Raw genomic sequence first — 23,070 nt, forward strand, 5'->3', positions numbered from 1 at the left:
GCGGTACCTGTTGCTTTTTATGGCTATAGAGTTTTGAAGGCACACGCCCCAACATCGCCTACCTCTCTAACTTGTGTGGGGTTTGTCAGGTGAATCAACTATGTTATCGATAATTGCTTTGCTGCTGGACGACAACCAGTGTAATGTTCCGTTATTAGGGAATAGTAAATTATTCCCTGTTTTGGCTTCTAGAAGTAATAGCTGTTTTCTCTCATTCTTTATGCTAATCCAGTGTAGCAAGCTTGAAATGTGGAAACTCAAAAACCACCGCCGTGTCTCGCCACAGCTTTCTAAATGACAATTTGGTGAGCCAAATAAATTGTGTATCCAGTTTTGGCGATCGAAACGACTACAAACTTTCAAAGTTTATTTACCTTGCAACTGGTTGCATGTCATTTGTAATAGTGACAGCATTGCGCACGTGAACGTAATATCGAATACCATTATCGAATATCATTATTCAATATTATTCCTTGCCTTTTATTACTTAGCATGTGTCTCTATTGGTTGAGTCGGTATAGTCCCGAAATAGCGACACAAAGGCTCCGAGTTCAAGGCTCGGTAGCGCTTGATATGAATGTTATCTGCGGTTGCTACAACACCTCCTCGGGCTGTTGTAGCCGTGTGGCACGGGAGTTACTAACTATGTAACATAGTCCTAGCCAGATTGCAGTAGATTAATCTTCACCTTAACTGTGATGAGGATGGAGCCATATTCCATGATTCTGTCGAGCTCCTAGTGGGCGAGGATGGCGTGAGGAGACCATGGTTCCGACATTTGGTTCGCAAGTCATTTTTTAATCTGAAATTCTTCAATTAACATGTAAATTAGCTTATGAGTTCCAGTAGTTTCCAGAGAAGCGCAGGATTTGGTATAAGGTTCTTCTCAAATTAAACCCGACACTGTTGATTGCCACTCAGTTATTAATCTATCAGCCGTTATCCTGCCATGGATGGTTATGAGCCCTTCAAGCAAACGGTAAGTCACGTTCAGTCAAATCAAAAACAATTATCGAAACCGATAAATCAATACTTGGTCAACATTAAATAATCAAACGCAGGTGAAAGACGTGGGCACACCTTTTGTATTGGATCAATTTGAACTTGGCAAAGCAGTTCGCTTCGTTGACACAAAATATCGACTAAACTGAAGTTACAAATGAAAACGCCTTTTATCGATAGCAAATATTCTCCGGACACGCAGCATGCGACCCAAAAATGTCGGCGTGATGAAGGAGAAGCCAACTCCGGCCAGTTAAAGCGGTGGACCTTGTTTGCTCCGAAACCAGTTGTCGTTTTACTCCGGCACTGCAAACAATCCAGCTGATTTTCGCTAGTAAAATCAACATGTACAAATTTTTACTATTATTCTTATTCGTAACATTCCAGCTTTATTCAGGCATGGCCGAGGACCATCACCAACAGCTGAAAATACAGTTCGTTCACGAGCTGGCTCGAAATGGTCGATTCCTATGGAAGAGCTTAACTGTTTTATTTACTCAAGAAACCACAAACGACAAAAGCGATTGGATCCTAGATATAAATGTCCCTAAAGTAATGTTGGAATTATCACCAGATAACTACTCTGTCATTACAAAAATGCCATCCAGCGATGCTTACCTTATCCTCATCAACGACGGATCTAATTGGATTATCGAAGATTTTCTACAGAAATCATTAGCTTCAAAGCGAATTGATTTTACTAAAACTTTCCTGATTTTCAGCACCGGCAATAACCTTCTCCAGACCGATGATTTAGATGTGATATGGATCGAAGAGGATTACAACTGGAACCCAGAAACAGAAACTGTCAACAAGCCGATTTTGCAATTCCGCCGTTATCGTTTGTTATCTACAATGGAAGCGCCTGAAATGATTGGAATTTACGACGGAAACTTTCTAGAAGCCAACCAGAAACGAATCTTGTTTGACCAGTCTTTCAACTACCGAAATCGTCCCGTAAAAGTCTCGACTTTCTTCGTTCCTCCTACAACGGTGAAATGTAAAGAAGATGAAGACCAAAACTGCGGCCGCGATCCCAATCTTATTCGGGTTATCGGTGAAATTCTTCGATTCCAGCCAATATTTTCATCCTCAGCTCAAGTGGGCTCCAAATGGGGCAATAAGCTGGACAATGGCACTTGGACGGGATTGATTGGTGAAGTATCGCGTGGAGAAGTGACTTTGGGTGTGGCTAATGTTTTCATGACGTTACACTACATCAAACAGGTAGAATTCAGCTATCCTTACGACATATCGTGCTCGACCTTTCTGACGCCACCGCCGGAATTATGGCCACAAGTCTACGCACTCATCAAACCGTTTGATATTTCCATTTGGATGGCAACCTGTTTCTCCCTCTTTTTTGGAGGTTTACTTATTCAAATGGTGGCTCTATTTTACCATAAAATTTTCGGCTCACGTGACCGATTGCGCTTCTTTAGTGAAGCTATGATCTACAACGCTCAGAGCATCACGGGCGTACGATCTGGAAGCGACGAGAAATCCTCGTGGCCTGTACGCATTTACACTTCAAATTGGTGGCTCTTCTGTTTTCTTCTCGGCACCGTTTACCGTACGGGATTGATATCATGGCTGGCCAGAAGTCCAGTTTCGATGCTACCAATAGATACAATAGCCCAACTGGTACGCAGTGACCTGGTGCCTTACGGTTTCAATACCTTCGTGCGGGATTTAGCGCAATATTCAAACGATCCCGATACCGTTGAACTCGGACACCGACAGCAATTGGTGCCCCCAAACATGACCGTTCAAGTCCTTATGGGAGAACAAAATGTCAATGCGCTGTATGAGAACAAACATTTCCTCAAGTACTTGTCAGCAACTGTCTTACCTAGTACGATGCACAACATCTCCATTCACAGTGTAGATCCACGTCAGAGACTACATGTAATGCGCGAATGTCTGCGTACTTTTCCTGTTGCGATTGCCATGAATAGCGATGCTCCGTTTAAATCCGCAATGACTCGTATCATTCATCAGTTGAATGCAGCTGGGATAATTGACTATTGGCTTGACACTGTCGTTGATAATCACCATGTTGTATTAACGAAACGTTCAAAGAAAAAGAAAGAACCATTCTCCCTCTACAGCCTCGAAGGAGCCTTTTACCTTTTATTACTCTGCTACTGCATCGATATTGTCTTTTTCTTAGCAGAAATTGTGTTTCATAGAATGTTGTATCGACGTCCCACTTCGGCATGTGTTTCCACAAACGTAACAGCTGATTGAAAATCTTTTTGTTACATACCGGAACAAAGGATTGAATTTCAACCTAGTCCAGTATATTGGAGCATTACACGTAATTTTTGTAGATTGATAAAGTGTAGAGTAATAGTATCTGTAACTCAAAAACCTGATTGTATAATTGAAAATTCATTTGGTATTGCCAGACAATAAGATCAAAGTGTTGCTTGACGATATCTACGTATCATGAAATTTGCTTCGCTTTTAAACAAGTTTGTAAAAGACACAGATTACTAACGACCACTAAAACTGGCAATAAAAGGTTCCCAATGATTTAGAACATATTTTCATGTAGCCCTATAATCAACACTTCAGTGAAGGAAGCAAGATGTATGGGTTACCCGGTGACCGGTGACCGGTGACAGGAACAGTAGTACCTGCAATTCTTCTATCACACAGTCTGTGTTTATAAAGGAAGCATAGCTACTCAATCAACGTAACAGAAAAACGAACATTGATCACTGGGAAAACCATAAGATCAGTGGCAACCATAATGCTCAATGAAAAGTTTTGGCGAAATGGTACGTTTTCTGAGTCTCATTCGCCAACTTCCCATTTGTACAAAACCCCCCTAAAACACAACTGATGTCTAAAAATCTGCTACAGTGACGTAGTTTATACTTTTAACTTATGGCATTAGCTGTGATAAGAATTATCCAGATGATAATGGGTAGTTCTAGCTCTATAATCCGACAATCGTCTCATAATAATGCGGTGAAATAGAAGGCTTTAGGGGTGACCATAAGGGGAGGCCAGGCACGGTAATGGTAATAATGCATCACATTTGGCGCTCTTACACCTTAAGACTATTATTTAATTTTAATCAAACTTTTTCTTAAAATATAATATTTTCTAAAATATTATTTTATAAAAATTTCATAAAATCGCATTACGCAATCCTATATTAAACCAAACCAGAAGTCGTCTTACTGTTTTAGTACCTTTCCATTGCAGTCTGTTCTCGCCAGTCGTCACGTGTTGTTCGTTCTTTGATTTCGTTGATACGTTGATTGTATTCAATCAAAAATGTTATCGTGTTATGTCTAAAGGAACCATATAGTAGATCCACGTCAGAGCCTTGTAGGTAGCTTCAGTTTACAGAAATGAAATCTGTCCAAAGGAACTAATTATTTGCATAATATATCTACAGTGATTTAGGTTCTGTGGGTTTATATTTCATCCTTGTTTCTACGTTCATTGTCTGTTGATTACCGTTACCGAACATCACAACTATGGCATTGGAGTTAAGATTACATAGCCCTGCTGGTTCAGAGCCTGATGTCTACAAGTGGCCTTCAGCACCTGGACAAGCAGGAGTAAGTAGGAATTTTCTTCCGCCACAATGGCCTCTTACATTTAGTTTTTGACTAGCTAGGACTACTGCTACCCAATTCTAGATATTTTTATGTGACATCTTTTGAAAACAGTTAATTCAATTCTATTTGTTTGTCTTCCTTCATAGGGCAGGAATGCTGTGGCTATAGAGCTGGTTGAAACTATAAGGTACATCTTAAAATCTATCTTTCTATTGTTTTGAACCATGTGCATATATTTTTGGATAAAGGTCAGACAGACAGTTAAAGACAAAGTTATGGGATTTACTCAATATATCCCTAACTTTGTGAAAATTTTCAAACCACTGGTAGAAAATACAAATGATTTTCGTAGTTAATGCTTAGTTAATGATAGTGTTACTTGTTGCTAATATTTGTTTGTGAACTAGGTGGGTCTGTGTTGATTTCCCTGAATTGGCAATAGACAATCATATACTTAGCAGCTATGATACAAGCAGGTAATAAATGTAACGAGTATGAACAAACATTTTTAAGTAATCTTGTATTCAGAAAATTCCTTTCTTTTTTACAGTTATCAAAGTATGAGTAAATTAGTGGAAGAGTATAATCGAGCCATCGACACCATCTGTCAACAAGTATGCCTTTAAACAAATTATTCTTTTGTGCAATAACTTCCAGGTAGTCAGGCAGAACAGTGAAAAAACTTACATTTTTGAAACAAGTGAAATATGGCATAGTAAACTAAGAAGCAAATAGGCAACAAAAAAAGTTACACCAGAGTCATAGAGGTCCTCTCTAAGACTCTGGTTAGACGATGTATTTGTTAATTATCTTGTGTTGCCTCCACGTAACAGCAGAAAATTGTCGTACGCCCATCTAAACGGTTAAATCACCGACCTTCGCGAGGTCTTCTGCGTCACATTCTGCAACAGGTCTACAACAAAGCCGTGGCAAATCCCGAAAAGCTCAATCATTATGTGCCGTTTTCTCCCGAGGTTTGTAGTTTTTCGAACCGATTAGTGCCCCATAACAAAAGTGCCATGCATACAGGAAAAATAATAGTTCAATATTTAAACCTTTTGCAGGTATATGGTGAGACGTCTTATGATTTGATCTGTCAGTTGATCGATAATATAAACATGACGGAGGACGATACTTTCATTGACCTCGGTTCGGGAGTGGGTCAGATAGTTCTGCAAGTTGCTGCATCCACTTCTTGTAAAATGGTCTGGGGTATTGAGAGATCTGAATGGCCTAGTCGATTTGCAAAGGTAACATTCCAATAAAAAAACATTTTGATTTGCGTAAGAAATTTATTTGAGTCTTACCGTAACTGGTACAACACAGAATATGGATTTCCACTTTAGACGGTTGATGCGCTGGTGGGGAAAGCTCTATGGAGAATACCAGCTGATAAAAGGGGATTTTTTAGACCAACGTCATAGCGAAAAAATTTATTCAGCCACGGTAGTTTTTGTAAATAACTTTGCTTTCGGTCCCGATCTCGACCACCAGCTAAAGGGTAAATATGCTATTGAACCGTAAGTTTTAATTGATTTTTATTCCTATGTCTTTACAGAACGATTTGCTGATCTCAGGGACGATACTCGTATCGTCTCATCTAAAGCATTTTCTCCTCTTAATTTTAAGATCAGCGCTCGCAATTTGAGTGGTCAGTGGTTCATAAATTAGTTAATAGATCGTTAATTAATAAAAATTAAAATGCGTTGGTCGCTGTACAGATATAGGTACGATTATTCGTGTCTCCGAGTTGCCGTTTCTTCGAGGTTCAGTTTCTTGGACTGGAAAACCTGTATCCTACTATCTTCATATTATTGATCGAACTAAAGTAATGTGCTTGAAAAATACTTCTGTGAATCACCCTAAAGTGCATTTGTTCTTTAGTTGGAACTCTATTATAACCAGTTAAACGATCAACAACCTACAAAATCAAAAATTAATGTAAGTTTGAACATCGAACACATACATAAAAGAACAACAACATCTACCTGCTTATTTTATGTCTAGGAAAAAAATGGATTGCCACGGGTTGGTCGTGCAAAAAAAAAATTTCAATCAGGTGTTTCAAAGCGATAAATCGTCACACAATTCAAACATAAACTTATTTTCCTCACCCGTAGATAATGTGATAGCTGGTATCACTATGCCGAAGACGGAATGTCAAGTGACTTTGTCTGGAAGATCGACCAAACAGAAATCATTTCAGTTCGGCCGACAGAATCAAGTAGAGCAAGGTAGGGAATCATAGTTATTTAAAAAATATAGATTGAGATTGTTAGTTTGTTAACATACCACAAGAACTGGAAAATAAATTTCTGGCAATTTAAAAATGGAATTATGGATATTGCAGAAACAGGTGGTCCAGGTCATAAACCCTTTGGTCGAGTCGTGAAACGGAAAAGCGATGGGCGTAGCAAAAGAAAAAGTTCCTCTACCGATTTCACTTTGACTGGCACAGAATTATACAGCGCGAACACTTCACATTCTCAAAATCCCCCGTTTGAACAAAGATGTATCCACCAACAGTTACCATCCAGTACTGCAGCGTCTTCTAGCCCACTTCAGGAGAAAATTCCGCTCACACAATCTTCTGGCGACTTAACCAACATTCCGCGTGTACTTCAGGTATTATTAATTTTTCTTTCAGTTTTATGCTGTATAATTATATAATGTCTGGTTATGGGTTTCAAGAATACTCTTTACTACCATTTCAAACTCAACTCTTACCTGCGTGTCGAACAATTAACTTAAGCTGAAACATTTATATTTAACTATACGAATCTTTGTACTTATTTACGCGTAAGCTAAATTCTGATGCTAACTCATTTAGTAATAATACTCCGATCGAATTTTTCCTTGAAATTTTCAATATTTCCAAAAAATTATGAAGTTTTATGTCAACCCCACAGGTATATCTGGACAATGTCAGTAATCAAATGATGTCGGTAATAGCGCAGTTCAAAGATCATAAAAATCACGCTGCCATCATGCGTGAAATAGAAATCGAACGCGATCGGAAAATCAAACTGAATTTACAAGCTGCCCTATTAGAAAAACAGGTATTTGGTTGGCTGCTGTTCAGTTGAAAATTAAGCACGACATCTATTACTTAGATTGCGCATTTGGCGGACACTGAGAAAAAACTTCGACGACAGCAAGAAGTGGTATATCGGGATAGAAATTTGACTCATTTCAATGGGGTAAGTACCGAATAATCACATTTGGATATGGGAAACAAATCGATTCCTTTCTTTTCATATTTATTTTCTTTCCATCTTCCCATTTAGGATGTCACCGGCATTTCTGTTGTCAATCAGGAATCAATCCTGAAAAAGATATCTATTGCCTTGCACCAGCGCAAGAACATAAACCGACAAGTTAGCAAGATAATGTCGGAAGTTACCGTTCTGGGGGGAACTACCTCCATTGGTAAGCTGAACAACAAGAACAAAAAATTCGTCTTTAATTTCACGCTTTATGTTTGCGCTACCTTATGTTACAGCACTGCAAACGCAACAGTCACAAAGCTCTAAATCGGCGCAACAGCGACCAGGTAGGCTAGAGGCAGCAAGAGACCTTCATAAAAATCCAGAGTGGTTAAACTTACCAGTGATCGAAAAAGGTAAAGGGAATATTTCTGAGACCCTAACGAAGAAGGTACTTCAGCCGAACGGGCCTCGAACGAAGGACGAAACATTGACACTATCCAAACAAGATAGTACTACCAGTGATGCTCTCGAGAATCGCTTACAAAAGGTCGTCACTAATCTATTGAGTGATCAAACTAATCAGGCTGACAGTCGGTACAGAAATGGGTTTTCTTTATCACGTATTTGTCGCTAGCCACCTTTTGATTCTTTCATACCTGCGGCGATATCTTATTTTACATATTCCTAAACTTCAGTCACTTTGACTTGTGAGTTGCCTGTATTTTTGTAGTGTTAATCCTTTGCCAATTATTCGCCAGATCTGTCACTTCGATTCTATTGTAAGTATGCGATCAATGGGATCAGAGGATACGATTTCACAGCTAAGCCGTCTACAAGTGATATAATCGTATTCATTTAATATCTATAGCGCCTATCTTTTCCCTTCATTGTTTGTATAAAATGGATTGTTTGTTTTCTCTCCAATTTTAGGGGAGACAAAGGGGCGATTATTTCTCCACTTTAAGATATTGTGCTGTCTAAATATCTTAATCCTACCTAAATCCTTCCATCAGAAGGTTCAATTTTTTTTGTGAACCATATCGCCCTTTCCATATTTCACCTTGTTTTATTTTGCTGGCGGCCGAAGACTTAAAATTTCCCATCGACAAGCTATACAGTCGGAAATCCATTACGATACCTCTCCAACATCGATGTGCTCTCCAACTGAAAAGCCGTTGCCAGTTCCAATCAGCTACTTGAGTAATTGATAATTCGTTCATATGTTAACCCTTTTCTACCCTATTATCTCAAACTAATAAAGGCACTTCCGGTACACGCCACGTATTACATAGCGTGTCGTGCCGAAGTTGATTACGTTCACTCTTCGTGCACTTGGAATACCCTCCGTGGCCGAAGCTTTTAAACGCACTGTACGTTAAATCCAGTTCAATTGTATTAATAGATAGCTTTGTGTGAGGCTACGAATTAATTTTTTTTTTTAAGGAACATAAGTACCCAACGCTGAATGGCAACGCCAGATCAGAATGTTTGGACGTCACTCTCTTACTCGTCATTGAAGCGTCGATCAACGCAGAGAATAGTGATCCTGCTGTAACCTCCATCATTGTCTTCGGACTGTGCAGCCCATGCCTTCCCCATCACTACCAAGACTATCCGACCATCCCAGCCGAAGACAGATCAGACGAGACGTTAGGGTTAGGGTACACTCGTGGTTCGCTGGCCTCGTCCACCTCGTTTGGTCTGGCACGCCCTTACTCGGAGGTATCGGCTTATTCGTATTAACGTTCTTTAAGCTAAAGGCCGTTTTTGTTCTGTGAATGCCTGCTATACTACCCTTATGTATATGACAAATTTGAACAACAGGATAACGAGCGCTGATTCCCTTTTAGTCTTCGTCTGTTTAACCCGTCGTCTTACCGTTCGCCAGTGCCCAGTTTAGCTTCAAAAATGAGAATGTTCAGCTACGACAGGCCGTTCTGAGCGGTTAATTCTTGCATTGCTTCTTATGAAGTAACCGTGGGCAGATCTAGGACACCGTCCACTAAAGCAGAACAACAGCCCAAGATCACCGATTATCAGCCATTCTAGCGATTATCGACTCGGTGTTTCTATCAGGTTTATTTTGTTATTCGTTTGACATTAGAGCAACGTTATGTAATTTAATTGTTTTCCGAGTATTGAAAACCCTAAAGGGTACCACCGACGAGTTGCCCATCGCTCCTTCAGTGTTCCGTGACCAGACTCGTATTCAACTCTGCCGTGTATGATTTTGAGATTGATGGCCCAATTTTATAATCCAAGTCGAACGTTGATGACTTGATCGGAGTCTTTATGGAGTAGTTGGTGGTGGCCATTTTGTACGTGAAACCTTAAAATGATTGGTAATCGACATTGTAATTTACTTTAACTGTTGTTTGTTTTCAGATACCGCTTTGCGAAGACCAGGGATGATGATGGTTGTTGGTACTATTTTGACGATAGTGTCGTCCACGAAGCTAACGAGGAGTCTGTGTAACTATTAAATTGTTTTGTACATGACAAAATTTAAAAAATTTGGGATTGTTAATCATCTATTTGTACAGTCTAAAGCGGCATGTGTTTTATTGTACATCCCCGTTTTCGCTGCAAGTCTCTATATTCGTGCTGCGTTAAGAAACGATTTTTCTTGTGGCTGCTATCACAGTCAACTATTAGGTATTTCAATATCTTAAATGAGTGTATCAGCAACAATGCTTTACTCATTCATGCTTATATTTTTTACGCAGATAAAATAATCCTGATGAATCTGAGCAGATATTGATGGAGGTTTGGTGGAAAAAAAAAACATGTATATTCATTAGAAAGGCGATCGAAGATGAAATTTTAATATTTTAATAAATTGAAGTGCATATCTGGGCTCCCTTCTTTTATGTGGCCCTGTTTCCCCTTGACTTATGATAAGCCCGTAGGGGGTCATGCCCCTACTGTGATCAGCAGCAAAGGTTGTGAGTGCGCTGTCCGGAAAGGGGACGTGGGGGTCCTCAAGTTCTATGATATCATTGGAGGGCGAAGAGGCTACCCACAAATCCGAATTAACGGTTAATCGCTCACGTAAAAACTTGTCCGAAACCTTCCATCCTCTTCCGGCTTCTCTTAGCCACGCCCCGGGTAATCTCCCCGGGGATCCGAATTCAATTGAGGCAGTGTCTCCGCTTGTCTTAATTGATGGCAAGCGGTGATACTGCCTTAAAATATATACTACTAGTTAAACAATACAAATTATTAAAAATATTAAAATTTCTGCTACTTTTCATGATTGTTGTTCCGTCTTACTTTCTTTTACTCCATTCGGTTGAATATTTATTCCACTTCCAATATTTTTCTAATCAAGAGCTCATTCATTCACTATGTGCGGCTTGGGGATCGAACCCACTACCTTTAGTTTATACAGCCAATGCTCTACCACTGAGCTACAACTGTTATTATATTGGAATCTACTGCTCTTACCAATTGCTGTACCTACTATTGTTGATAAAAAATTTCTAATTATTATCTCTGCCATAATTGAAACTCATTGGCGATGTTCCAGAATTTACACTGATTGAAAGTGTTTTTTGTTGTGATACTAAGAATCATTGAATAATTTTTAACCATTTTACATTTTATCTCTGTCGGGAATCGATCCTAGACTTCTGGAATACCACACCGGTGCTCAACCATAGAGCCATGAGTTACATAAATATACTGACTGTATTTCTATATTATTTAGATGCAAAATGTGGACACTTAGAAATAATAATAATTTTTTAGTCGAATTGATATCACGGTGTTCAGTCACACATGCTAACGATAACAGGAATCAACACAAATTATATTTTGTTGACACAGTCTACTCTCATAGGATTCGAACCACTAACCTTCTATTCATCACGCCAACGACCTAACCATTGGGCCATACACGTTATAATAATAAAAGCAACCTTAAGAACAAATTTTTGTACAAGTCGGTACGCATTACAATCTAAATCGAACGCTGATTCAGAATAAATTATTAGTTTTTCCTTCAACTACGTAGATTTTTTAAATAAAAGGGAATCAAAATGCTTTTAGCGCGATCACTTTGAATTTGAATAATAACTCAAGAACTATAAAAATTGGTCGTTTCTAAATTACTGGAAGCTTATTTGGCATACAATCGCAATTCAAATCATTCAAATATGCTGATCAAAAGCAATTGATCGCTTTGAAAATTACTTTAAAAAAAGTAATGTAATATGAAAATAAAAAATACAATATTTCCGGGCTCGACCGGGATTTGAACCCGGGACCTCTCGCACCCAAAGCGAGAATCATACCCCTAGACCATCGAGCCGATGTTAATATGTGTTTAATTTTAATATATAAGCGTCTAACATCAAGCCTATGCGATACAGAGTTTCGGCAAATGAATAAAGTTTGTCGCTGTTTGCAAACGGATGGCAAAGCTGGAAGCAGATGTGTTTGCAAGCCACGTTACATGTACAGTACAGAACCCAGCGGTTAGCAAATAACATCAACTTTTTAAAGCACTACGGGACTGACGGAATATACGTCACGTTATACTTGGAGAAGCATACAGAATGAAACCCACCAGACAACCATTATTATTAAACAAATTCCATAGTAATAGTTAACTTAAAATTTTAAAGCTAAAGTTGTCTGTGTTAATTTACCTTTTGACTTACTGTACATCGCCATGTAGAAGACGGAACCTATCCATTTAGTCGAGCAACTGCCATAACTCAATGGAATGAAAAGTAACCAGATCCTGCGGATATACTCACGCTTTCACTCTTTTTGCAGTAATTAAAGTGTTTACTATTTTTAATTAAGATATTGTTATCTTATCTACTTGCTGCACATATTCCCATGATTCTACTTTTTCACCATTTCACGAAAAGATTACAAAAATTTCGTTGACATTTTCATGTGGATTTATCTTTGTACCATATCGTTGTATTGTTCTAGCACCAATCATTTTTCTTTTGTAGTGCATAAGTGTGCAAATGTATTATTGTTGTAGTCATTTTTGCTTTATTTTTCGCTCTAATGACATGTATTAGTGATACAAAATACATCTCTCGAACAAATTCAAGACATCTAGGCAAATTTAATATATCCAGTAATAGAAATTCAGATTGGATATTTTTGAATTGTAAATAACGTTCGTACTGTTCAGTTCCATAAGACCATTTTAGGGAGTGATTTAAGATGAATGTATAGTCAAGTTACAATAGCATAAGATTCCAATCTGCTTTCCCGAATAAACTACACAAAATAGTTGTTAAGAAAACATACATTAAGGACACCAAAGAGATAGACGTTGAAATACGTTTTAGTTATAGCTACCTAACAATCAATTATGTCCCTCGATTCACAATACTGACAGCAACTTTTCGTACCAACAAGTGCGTACTAACAAGGGTATATAAGTAAAGTTATCATGTCATTTCTTTCTGAGGGGAGTGGGGAGGATTGAGGAAGAGGAAAGCAGCTACTTAACATCTTTCGTCGAAAGATTGACAAAGCGTTTGCTGACCCGTTACTGTGTACTCGGACGGACGTGTGTGTTGACCACGAAGCTCGACAAGTGAATGATCACCTTGACGACAATCGGGGCGAAGACTTTGACTTGCCCCACCAGATCTGAAGACGTCGTTATCGCTGCAATAGCAAAGCAAACGGTTGAAATGTTTGCGGAAATTGGTACTAACACAGTACAGCGCTATGGGATTTATGCAAGAATTGGTGTAGGCCAAAACAAAGCCGAAAATCCTGAAAACGTTCCAAGAATTGTTGAAATTCTCCCGCGAGCGGGGGTCGAAATGAAACCACAGGAAAAAGATGTGCATTGGCAGGAAGCAAATGGCAAAAAGAACGACGAAGTACTTAAATACCGGATCCATAGAAAAAACACAAAATTAATGAAAAAAAAAAAAGAAAAATCGTCAGACAAAGAATTCAATGTGCACAAATCATCCGTCTAACTTACCTGCACCATCTTGGCAACTTTGATACGGGATTCCCGATTCTTGTTAGACTGAAAGATACAGAAGGCGTTGAGATTGTAATCATATTTTGACATATAAAAAAAATTCAAAAAGCTATCTCATTCATTCCGCAATAGAAACTGAAACTACTTAAAAAATAACCAACCAATGGTACATATCCAACGTAAACCTAAACTTAAAATGGCACTTTATTTTACCGTACATTATTAGAAATCTCCGACGCTTGTCGACGACGCACAGGCAAGACAGTCTCCAGCGTAGCCTGGCCAGGAATAACCTGAAGACTAACAAAACCCATTACAGTAAAAAACCTGAAAAACAATTTTCTATACCCATGTCTTGAATGATGTCATACCTCTGTATGAGATGCCGAGCCATAATTGTATAAAAGAAGCCAATTACGAGCAGAGGCAAACAGTAATGAATTAATAACCGACTAGCAACGACTATCTTCGGGTAAGCAGGGCCAAATTCCGGTGGAAATGGATAGCAGATAAAGATCTCGTGATACGGTGGACCCAGTAATGTCCCGTTGATATCGCGAATACGTTCAGTCTCAGAAATCTTTTCTCCGGGTTGGATCAACAAGTGCGAAAACAGCACAGCCGGTAAGGCCAACCCGATGGAAATCAACCAAATCCCCGCAATACAAATAATGATAGACAGCTTTGATCTCGAGTTAGTGACAAACGACTCGACCGGTTTTACGATGGCAGAGTACCGTTCAAAGCTGAGGGCAGTTAGCGTGAAGACGGAAACGCCTACAGACGTGTCCTATAATACACCATGAAACTACCGTTAAAAAGAATTCGAAGAAATTTTTTTTCGTTGAAAGACTAACTAAAGATTACCTTAGCAAACTCTGAGGCTTTGCAGACAAACTCGCCGTAGGGCCACGAATCAAACGTGTAAATAGTCGCCGTGAAAGGAACGGAGCAAAGAAGGACGAGAAGGTCACCGACTGCCAAGTTGAAGATGTAAAGGTTTGGAAGATTACGCATCGATTTGTGACGGCAAAAGATGAAAATGAGACATCCATTGCCAATGATGCCAACCAGGAAGATAACGCCAAACAGGATTGGTACAATGTATGTCTCCGGCCGTTGGCTGTAAGCAACATAGCCGTTGGACGACAAATTCACTTCATTTTCAAGCTCCAATTGTTGGCTGGAAACCGTCATTGTTCAGTCCGGACATTAATCTTGACAGTACGAACGCATTTCGTGATTATGCGGATGAAAAGGAACAGCCTTTCGAAGGAAATGAAATTCTCTTATCAATGCAACTTCCAAAGCTGAAACCTTTCAAAACAATAAGTTATTTCAGGTATGACGACAGTTATTACTTTCCAGAATCGTGCAGTACGAACACAATTTAGAATTCTGCACAAAAAAACAAACAAAAAAGCTTTATGGTATAGAACCTGTCTTACGCATTTATATTTCAGTCGGCTAACGGACGTAAATCGCCGGTGACAAATCAACTACCAACACTGGAAAAATGAGATGGCAGAGATGAGATGACTGTCGCAGGAGCCAACGACCACCTCACACGTGGTGTTTCTAAGAGAAGAAATGACACTGATTAATGTCATGAATAAAACGTCCTTATATACGTGAACTAAACACGCCATTCCCAACCAGCAACCCATTTCAATATACTTGCCATGTTTACACCCGGCAGAGCTGTTCTTCACAAACTGCGCAAGACTAGAAATCTCGACAGAGATGCTACAACTGTTATATAAGAATCTTATTACATTTCTCCCAGACCCAAACGCGTAGCATTGGGCAATATTCGACAATAATTAAATAGGGAGTCAGACGGTACAGATTTTAATACAAATTATTTAACTTACCCATTTGTCCTCGACGTTCCACATGATTAATTTATGGAAAATTCTCGCGGTCTCTCGGTCAAATCCCTATGGATCCGTTCCACGAGTTTCCATTTCAGCACGCCATTTTCGCCTTTTTTTCGTAATGTACCAATAGAATAATCGTCGTCCAGCAGCTGCTATGAAACTTGAAATTACATTTGTAAAGTTGTAACATTTCAAAATCGTGTGATTGCCAGGCAAAACCATAACTTACGACTATTTTAATTAGATGAAAAGTTACATTGCAGCAGTATTGCAAATTCTGCAAAAGTCTGTCTCCTCTTCGACCTCTTGGGAACTGTAATACCAAATATACGAAAGGTAATATGTTTACGTTTCCATACCATTTTTCATCCAACGCCTTGCATGCAATCGGTCTTCTACCAATATGTCTGAAACTGATTCTATTATCAATCCTTTCCAGCCCCCAACTTTTTAGCGAAAAATGCGAAAAAGTTGGTTTCTCAGGCTCCGAATACATTGTCCACGCTAGCAAACTTTCAGTATTAACAGATAAAAGCGTAGCAAAATGAATTCCAGTTTTTTTTAAAGCATAACATTTTATCATAAAAAGAAATCATTTTAACCGTAAATAAACGTATTAAACATGAAATCTCAAGCATCTCAGATCATGTTGGAGTATCAACACATTACAAACATAAAAACCTGCCTATTATTGTCGAACTAATATTATCTAGTACGCAATTGAAACAATACCTTTAACACAACCAAGTTACGCATCTCCGCTACAGGTTGCAGAACCGGGGAACGCACTTCACCATCGTTCCAGAAGCCGTGGTTTTGGTCTAGCTGCCTCAATTCTAGTCTGTCACGAACAATGTATAAGTGGTCCGTGAGAGGAACGCCCACAAACCACTAAACGAAAAATAAATAAAAAACTAAACTTTAATCCCAATCATTAAAGAAAACATACAATAAAAATTTAGAAAGAACGACCAAGAATACGACGTGTACCTAATTGTACACGTTAATATTAAACAGAACCACTCAGCTTTTTCCCGTAATCAACTGCACTGCACAACCAGTAGAGTGGTTCTAGCTTTCAGATACATTTAGAAATGAAAGACGCAACAAATTATTGCAATCATCCCCTTGAAACAGGCGACTAAAAAATTATTTCCAAATGAAGATCGAAATGCCGACTTCGGCATAGTCCCACGCACACACAAGCCATTAAAAAGAAGCAAGCACCGCCGCTGACAAACAAGCATCGTGCCCCAATTAAGAATGACGCCAGCAAGTTTTAATGAGCCCTTTACTTGTTCAGTGGCCAAATATGGCAATATCGGATCGAACGGGAAAGGATGTACTGCCAATTGCGATCGAATGAAGCATCGCCAGCTGGTGTAGCAAGACCTGTAAAAATCCATTCCTTCCTAACATTAATTAGTCCGATCGCTAAACACGACACGCAAGTTCGTAAATAAAACCAGTAACTATGTGACGGAGTCGGTAACAATCGAGTAACATCCCGTATTTAAGATTTTACAAAGTGAAATGTACCTTAAACTTTCTAACATGTTGCAACTCTTGTATGGCGGGCTTGAGTTGATCTCATCACAGTCCAATTAAGCTGGGTAGAACGAAAAGCCTATGTGACCTACAATACCAAAGAAAATAACGACGACAACATCTTTAAAAAAAGAAACGACAAAGCAGCAGCTATTTCTGAACATGAAAAACCCACCTAACGACTGTTGTCAAACTTCTAATAGCATTTCATACAACACTGTTCGAATAGAAATGAAACCAACGCCCACGATAACGTAACAAACACACACACCTGTTTTGCCATCTCCAAAGGACCTTTTACAGCAATTTCTGTTAATCAATTCCCGCTCCCAATGCAACAAATCCCAGACAGCAAGAACGTCGTGAGCCGGAAATCGATCCGCCATTTCAGCAGGAAGGTTGAAGGATCCCTACGCCGAAAAATGAACAAGTTCGATTGAATAAGTAGTCCCCACAACACACAAAAAGAAAACTAGACGGCATGCTAATTTTCACAATTTACACTGAAAGACTGGGCAGTAATATTACAGGCTCCAAACCTTCACATGCCACCCGAGTTCGTAACAACTTAAAGACCAATTTTATGAAATAACCAAAAGATGGATAGGTTGAACAAATTTCGTAGTTTAATGCACCACATAACTACCGAATACGAGGCAGACCACAGGAATGCGACAAGCCCTTAATCCACTGTTCGAAATTCTCGTGCAATTACCATGACATTGACGTGGACCGCCCTCCCTCGCCACTCTAGTTGTCACTACTTAAAGGGAAAAACAGCTGTGAAACCTTTGACATTCTCACAATTAGGATTGTGATCAGTCCTTAAACAATTCACGAGTGAGAATTTGCCAACAATAAGACGCAGCGACATACTCCAACACAGTAAATGATGAGTTAATTCATACCCATTCAATATTGGCTATATGAAATACGCGAGATTCGTGGATAGCATCCATTTCACACACCCACAGTTTGACTACTTGGATCCGTGCTTTGCTCAACGTGATTTGTCTTCACTACCATCATCTTCACCATAAAAATGTATGTAACAATCTTTTTTTTTTTTTAATAAAGCAATTCGTACTACATAAAACTAAGTAAATAAAACAATCAGTTTGATTGGGAACTTACCATTCCTAAAGCAGTGAAGATAAGCGACTTTGCCACGACCCCCTACAGTGTAGAAATGAATGGTAGATGAAATTAGTTGTCGGCTTTTATACGATAAGGTTCATCACGTGGGTTTACGTCATCATCTGTAAGGGTAGGTGATCTTTCTGTCGGTGCAGTATCAACGTCCAGCAAGACCTGAAAAACAGAAGGATGGGTTAGAAATCATATACCAATAGAGAGCCCCTAGGTTGTTGGCAGGACGTAATGCGATTCTCATCCTCTACTGGAGGAAGGGTGCACCTAATCATTTTGTATAAGAGGAAAGAAAATGTGACTATTTGATTGAATAACGATTGGCACATTAACTTTGTACTATAGATCTTCCGAGGACCACCGAGGACAAACAAACTTGATAGTTCTAGGTACCAGTTTTCAATTATATTTGTATGCGTGAGATCTTTTGAATTGTGATAGCATTTTCGTATTTGTTCGGGGTCTTAGGGATGTAATTTATCTTTACAAATAAATGAATTAGCAGGTCGCAGTTTGATTTGTGGCTTATGCTACAGCCAAGTATAACATCATTTAGTTTCCATTGTCGTCTCGCAGCTGGGGTCGGAGTCGATCCTTTGCGGGGTCGCTAGGTTTCAATCTACTACATTATTCTGGCGACTGTACCTTCTATAGTACCCTGTTCCTAGCAATAACTCAGTTGGTGTTCCATAATTCACGTCGCAAAACGATAGTCGTGACACTTCCACCAGCTCGATGCAGAAGCTTTAACGTAACAAACGCCAATCTGGCTGCGATGCTCTTAGCAGCTCAACTGCATAATATAGATCATTGTAAATACCTAAAGTTAACGCCCTTACCAGAGGCATACGACCTTTTAGTCATCCTTCTTTTTCGTAACAATGACAAACTCTGCATTTCGAAGTTAGATTTCTGCTGAGATTGCAGCAGCTATATGATAAATGATGAATTTGTTGTAAGAAAAAACTTCGTTTTTAGCCCAAATTTTCTTGTCAACAAACCTAAAGCTTCGTTAAAGCTTTCTCGGTGTATGCAGTACGTGGGTGTAAATCGAAGTCAAAAGCGTTCGTTTCGTTTCTTAGGTGTCTTTCTGGAAAACTATTGAAGCCCCCCTTCCCCCAATCCTTCGAATTATGTATAAAAACAAGTTGTATTCGCAAAGCCTCTTTGTGAAACATATACCAATCTTCTGATTACAGTTTTGAATTCTAGGAAATAAGAAATGCTGAAAAACTGGAGCAGCCAAAAACTCGTGAATTGCATGGAAATTTACCGTAATTGCGAAAATACATATATCAATAAATGCAAAAATGCAATTGTGGCTCTAGTTTGTGCCGGTCTGACATCCAATTTTCAATTTCCACGCGATGTGATTGAAGGCCCTCCGAAATTCGGAACTCGTGCACATGTACATAACTGGATTGTAGATGCTGTGCAGCAAGAACACATCACGCAGGTAGGACATGATTTGACCTAAAATGGTGCAATCACCGCCGAGGCGAATGCACCAATAAATAGCCAATGATGTACAAGATATCGGGAAGGTGCACAGCCAAAGTGGTAGAAGGTTAACGGACATCCGCACAGCAGCCCGAGCTTCCATCCGGCTGACTATCGAGCGGCCCTGCATCCACGGGAAGCATTCCGTGTCCGCGTGATGAGTTGGTGCATGAAGACCGTCTCCATGGAGATTCATTTTTTGAAAGAGATCTCTGTCCAACGATGATGGGTTTTCTAACCGAGCTGGTCCAGATGCTCGTGCAGCTCTTGACAGTTCCCTGTCGCCTCCTACGTTTGCTATAACTAAATAAATAAATAAAAACGATTAATGTTTTCACTTTTCGAAAGTGAAAGGTCGTTGGGTTTTTTTAGTCAGGCAATTATAATTTGATATGATTGAACGCTTTGTCCAGGCAACTAAACAATCATTGTCATTTCGAGTTAGGTCATCTACGTCGGTGGTCAGTCTTGATGAATCTACTGCGAATGAGGAGCGATAAAGATCACGTGGACATCAAAAATGAAATTTAGTATTTACCAGAATGGTGGCCAGGCAAACGGACAGCAGGATCGACGAATTTGAGCGTAATGGGAGGTTGGCAACGATTGGGGAAATAACTGCGAATAATTTTCCTCGATTTGACGAAGATAATGACATGAAGGAAGACGCAAAAAATGCCCAGCAACGAATTCCAGGCGAAAACCCAGTACATCTGTGCCAAATGAATCGTGCAGGTGTGGACGGATCTGTGGCCCGTCCAAAACGGACTCGTTATGATGACGAACGTCACGGCAGCGGCACACGAAAGCAATGTGACAGTAGCTCGAATTGTGACGCTTCGTTTGTATCGTTCGTAACGGACAATGGCCAGGTAGCGATCGAGAGCCGCTAGACACAGGAAGAGTAACAAGATCGAGTAGTCTGTGAAGGCCAACAGAACATTAAACGTACACGCCAGGTGATCGTGATTGACGATCACGGCCAGTTCCAGAACGCATTGCGCTAAGAAAAGGCAATCGACCAGCGCAACGGCGGCCCAGAAAATGTGACGCGGGTAGCGCAATTGTCGCGAACAGCTCACCACCAAGAAGACGACACTGTTCAACAACATGCCAACAGAGACGACAGTGAGTCGGAAAACTATTTGAGCAAACGTGACAGTTAGCGCCATGATGGGCACGTCGTAGTCACTGGCCGCTACACGAGTCGCAGTTGAATTCGTTTCATTCATCCTGCTATTTCGTGTGCCAACTAAGCGGCGATGTTTTTAGCAATAGGTACTTTCATACAAGAAGCGGAAACATCTACCGTGTTGCTCGGCGTCAATCGCCGCATGCGCGTCCAGGCTTTCGCTATGCTGACGTCAATAGTGTCAACAATTTAGATACTGTCGGCTCTGCCTGCCGTCGTCCTGCATCAATTATTAGAAAAAAGGTCTGGTATACATGATAACATAGGTAATAACAATATTTACGTGTTTATTGTGTATAATAACAAGGATCGGATCCAATGACCTCCGGAAAATGTCGGGCAATTGGTTTAGAAAGAAAAACGATTGGAGTTAAGTGTTAATTGTTAATTTCATTTCTAAACAAACTGCGAGTAAAACACATTTGAAGTGACGTTAGGCTTTTTATCTGAAACGCCATCTTTTGGTTAGCAATTATACTATTTACGGTTGTTTGTCGTACCAAAAAGACCAGTTTTTTTTTTAATTTTTCCTCCTGGACTTGATTAGCGTAACCAACAAGGAGCTCTGCATGACAAGATAAAATAAATCCGATTTTTGTAAAGAAGCTCTTCAGAAAAACAAAAAAAAAATAAATTATAATAATAAAAAAAATAAAAAAATAAATCAGGCAAGCGTGGGGTGACCTCCTTTGTGGGGATGACGCAGCAAAGTGCGTTAAAGTGACTGCAATATTTTGAGTACTCCAGTCAATGATTCAATGACGATGCATAAAGTGGCTTGTGGAGAATCACAAAACAGTCATTGAGAGTATTGGGAAAACACGAAATATTTTTACCTTTTTTTGTTTGTTTTCGTTTTTTTTAATCCTGGCGATTCTCCTGACATCTAGCGGAAAAGTTAAAAGAAATGTGAAAAAGAATGAAACACATCCGCCAATTTAGGAGATTGGGCTGAAAACACCTGGAATTGTCTGGGAAATCAAATACAGCCAACAATAAAATAATAATTAAAAAAAAACAAAAAAAAACATAACAATGTCGCCCACTTAAAAATGCATAACTTGTTTTGGACTTGGCTGTAAAAAAATATATATTTTGTTTAATTATTTGGGAAAAAACAATCTCATTTCTGACATTCTGAAAAAGAAAAAAAAAAACAACAACAATTAATAATGATAAAATAAAAATATAAAATGCATGCCTCCTTAGTTGCGTGTACGCGGTATAACAGGTTAGACTTGCACACACACACACCGTCTATGATTGCGTCCAATGACGTTACTGCCTTACTGGGCGTCGAAGCAAAATATATGCCAAATGTTTGTGCGTGTACACCAGCTCTTTTACAGCAACAAATCCCGTCTTTTCGGGAGTCGTCAACCCCGAAAGCCCCGTGCAAACGGTGTGCAGAAAACGACTTTTTAATTTCCCTGCCCCCTCTTTTTTTTTCAAACACCAACTAGAAAAAAACTCATTACAGGCGTTCCTATTTTGTCTGCAAGAAAAAAATAAAATTAAAAAAAAAAAAAAAAAAAGGTTAAGAAAATGAAATTTAAAATTTCGTAAAATTACAAAGAAAAAAAAAACACATGAGTCATGAACAAATGTGTGTGTGTATGAAAGCATTTTTTTTTTCCTTTTTTAATTTTTTTTTTAATTTTTTTTTTTCGCTAGTACAAGGAAGAGGAGGATTTTTTTTTGTCTTCTTTTGCCTGGTTTGCTGTTGGTTGATGTTTTCTTCTTTTTTCGATAATCATCTGCTCCTCCCTTAATTTTTATTAATTTTTTGTTTTAAAGGAGGATCATCAAAAATTGGATTTTTTTTTTTTTTAGATTTTTTTTTTCTCCTTTCACATATGGAACAAATAGCCTCTGTTATAATAAAACCACTTGCTACATAAACAACAGAGATATAAAGAGTTGGGGGGACATTGTCTCTTTCACGCTTAATATAGCCACAAAAAAAATACAAAATATAAAACGCAGAAGATTGAATTAAGGGAGAGGCGGTAATATTATAAGGCGGCATCTCTCT

The 23,070-nt window shown here is 39.1% G+C and overlaps 4 protein-coding genes and 1 non-coding gene across 22 annotated transcripts; 2 read left to right on the plus strand and 3 right to left on the minus strand.

The window, feature by feature from the left end:
- Positions 1 to 20: 20 nt before the first annotated feature.
- Positions 21 to 3,540, plus strand: LOC116932045 (ionotropic receptor 21a). Of its 2 annotated transcripts, XM_032939758.2 has the most exons (3): positions 21 to 979; positions 1,062 to 1,336; positions 1,400 to 3,540. In XM_032939758.2, the coding sequence occupies exon 3, from the start codon at positions 1,402 to 1,404 to the stop codon at positions 3,250 to 3,252; it is 1,851 nt and encodes a 616-aa protein (XP_032795649.2). In that variant the 5' UTR covers positions 21 to 979; positions 1,062 to 1,336; positions 1,400 to 1,401; the 3' UTR covers positions 3,253 to 3,540. The 2 variants fall into 2 exon arrangements, with proteins under 2 accessions (XP_032795649.2, XP_045036355.1); XM_045180420.1 differs by having other exon boundaries at positions 1,062 to 3,540.
- Positions 3,541 to 4,217: 677 nt separating this feature from the next.
- Positions 4,218 to 10,648, plus strand: LOC116932042 (histone-lysine N-methyltransferase, H3 lysine-79 specific). Of its 7 annotated transcripts, none has more exons than XM_045180425.1 (23): positions 4,224 to 4,347; positions 4,410 to 4,583; positions 4,730 to 4,770; positions 4,991 to 5,059; positions 5,134 to 5,197; positions 5,417 to 5,557; positions 5,648 to 5,833; positions 5,910 to 6,084; positions 6,142 to 6,234; positions 6,305 to 6,411; positions 6,468 to 6,524; positions 6,591 to 6,642; positions 6,704 to 6,817; positions 6,934 to 7,208; positions 7,493 to 7,642; positions 7,697 to 7,783; positions 7,871 to 8,012; positions 8,086 to 9,162; positions 9,236 to 9,514; positions 9,617 to 10,110; positions 10,178 to 10,264; positions 10,336 to 10,447; positions 10,519 to 10,648. In XM_045180425.1, the coding sequence occupies exons 2-18, from the start codon at positions 4,500 to 4,502 to the stop codon at positions 8,424 to 8,426; spliced, it is 2,178 nt and encodes a 725-aa protein (XP_045036360.1). In that variant the 5' UTR covers positions 4,224 to 4,347; positions 4,410 to 4,499; the 3' UTR covers positions 8,427 to 9,162; positions 9,236 to 9,514; positions 9,617 to 10,110; positions 10,178 to 10,264; positions 10,336 to 10,447; positions 10,519 to 10,648. The 7 variants fall into 7 exon arrangements, with proteins under 7 accessions (XP_045036359.1, XP_045036360.1, XP_045036361.1 ...); XM_045180426.1 differs by having other exon boundaries at positions 8,086 to 8,992; positions 9,054 to 9,162; positions 10,178 to 10,447; XM_045180428.1 differs by having other exon boundaries at positions 8,086 to 8,136; positions 8,206 to 9,162; positions 10,178 to 10,447.
- A 1,384-nt stretch (positions 10,649 to 12,032) lies between these two features.
- On the minus strand, positions 12,033 to 12,104 carry Trnap-ugg. Its single transcript has one exon. It is a non-coding gene; the product is annotated as a tRNA-Pro (tRNA).
- Positions 12,105 to 12,782: 678 nt separating this feature from the next.
- On the minus strand, positions 12,783 to 18,484 carry LOC116932051 (neuropeptide CCHamide-1 receptor). Of its 10 annotated transcripts, none has more exons than XM_045179738.1 (12): positions 18,329 to 18,384; positions 17,466 to 17,604; positions 17,186 to 17,282; positions 16,379 to 16,537; positions 15,876 to 15,959; positions 15,641 to 15,806; positions 15,215 to 15,344; positions 14,634 to 15,083; positions 14,138 to 14,556; positions 13,985 to 14,066; positions 13,764 to 13,811; positions 12,783 to 13,659 (listed from the first exon to the last, which is right to left on the minus strand). In XM_045179738.1, exons 8-12 carry the CDS (start codon positions 14,961 to 14,963, stop codon positions 13,270 to 13,272), a joined length of 1,269 nt encoding a protein of 422 aa, XP_045035673.1. In that variant the 5' UTR covers positions 14,964 to 15,083; positions 15,215 to 15,344; positions 15,641 to 15,806; positions 15,876 to 15,959; positions 16,379 to 16,537; positions 17,186 to 17,282; positions 17,466 to 17,604; positions 18,329 to 18,384; the 3' UTR covers positions 12,783 to 13,269. The 10 variants fall into 10 exon arrangements, with proteins under 10 accessions (XP_045035673.1, XP_032795656.2, XP_045035674.1 ...); XM_032939765.2 differs by lacking the exon at positions 18,329 to 18,384 and adding an exon at positions 17,697 to 17,762; XM_045179739.1 differs by lacking the exon at positions 17,186 to 17,282.
- Positions 18,485 to 19,479: 995 nt separating this feature from the next.
- LOC116932057 (5-hydroxytryptamine receptor 1D) lies at positions 19,480 to 22,878 on the minus strand. 2 transcript variants are annotated; one of them, XM_045180606.1, is made up of 3 exons: positions 20,796 to 22,878; positions 20,382 to 20,732; positions 19,480 to 20,146 (listed from the first exon to the last, which is right to left on the minus strand). In XM_045180606.1, the coding sequence occupies exons 1-3, from the start codon at positions 21,073 to 21,075 to the stop codon at positions 19,668 to 19,670; spliced, it is 1,110 nt and encodes a 369-aa protein (XP_045036541.1). In that variant the 5' UTR covers positions 21,076 to 22,878; the 3' UTR covers positions 19,480 to 19,667. The 2 variants fall into 2 exon arrangements, with proteins under 2 accessions (XP_045036541.1, XP_032795667.2); XM_032939776.2 differs by having other exon boundaries at positions 20,382 to 22,878.
- Between the last annotated feature and the right edge of the window lie 192 nt (positions 22,879 to 23,070).

The sequence above is a fragment of the Daphnia magna genome, linkage group LG10 (assembly GCF_020631705.1).
Source record: "Daphnia magna isolate NIES linkage group LG10, ASM2063170v1.1, whole genome shotgun sequence".
NCBI lineage: Eukaryota > Metazoa > Arthropoda > Branchiopoda > Diplostraca > Daphniidae > Daphnia > Daphnia magna.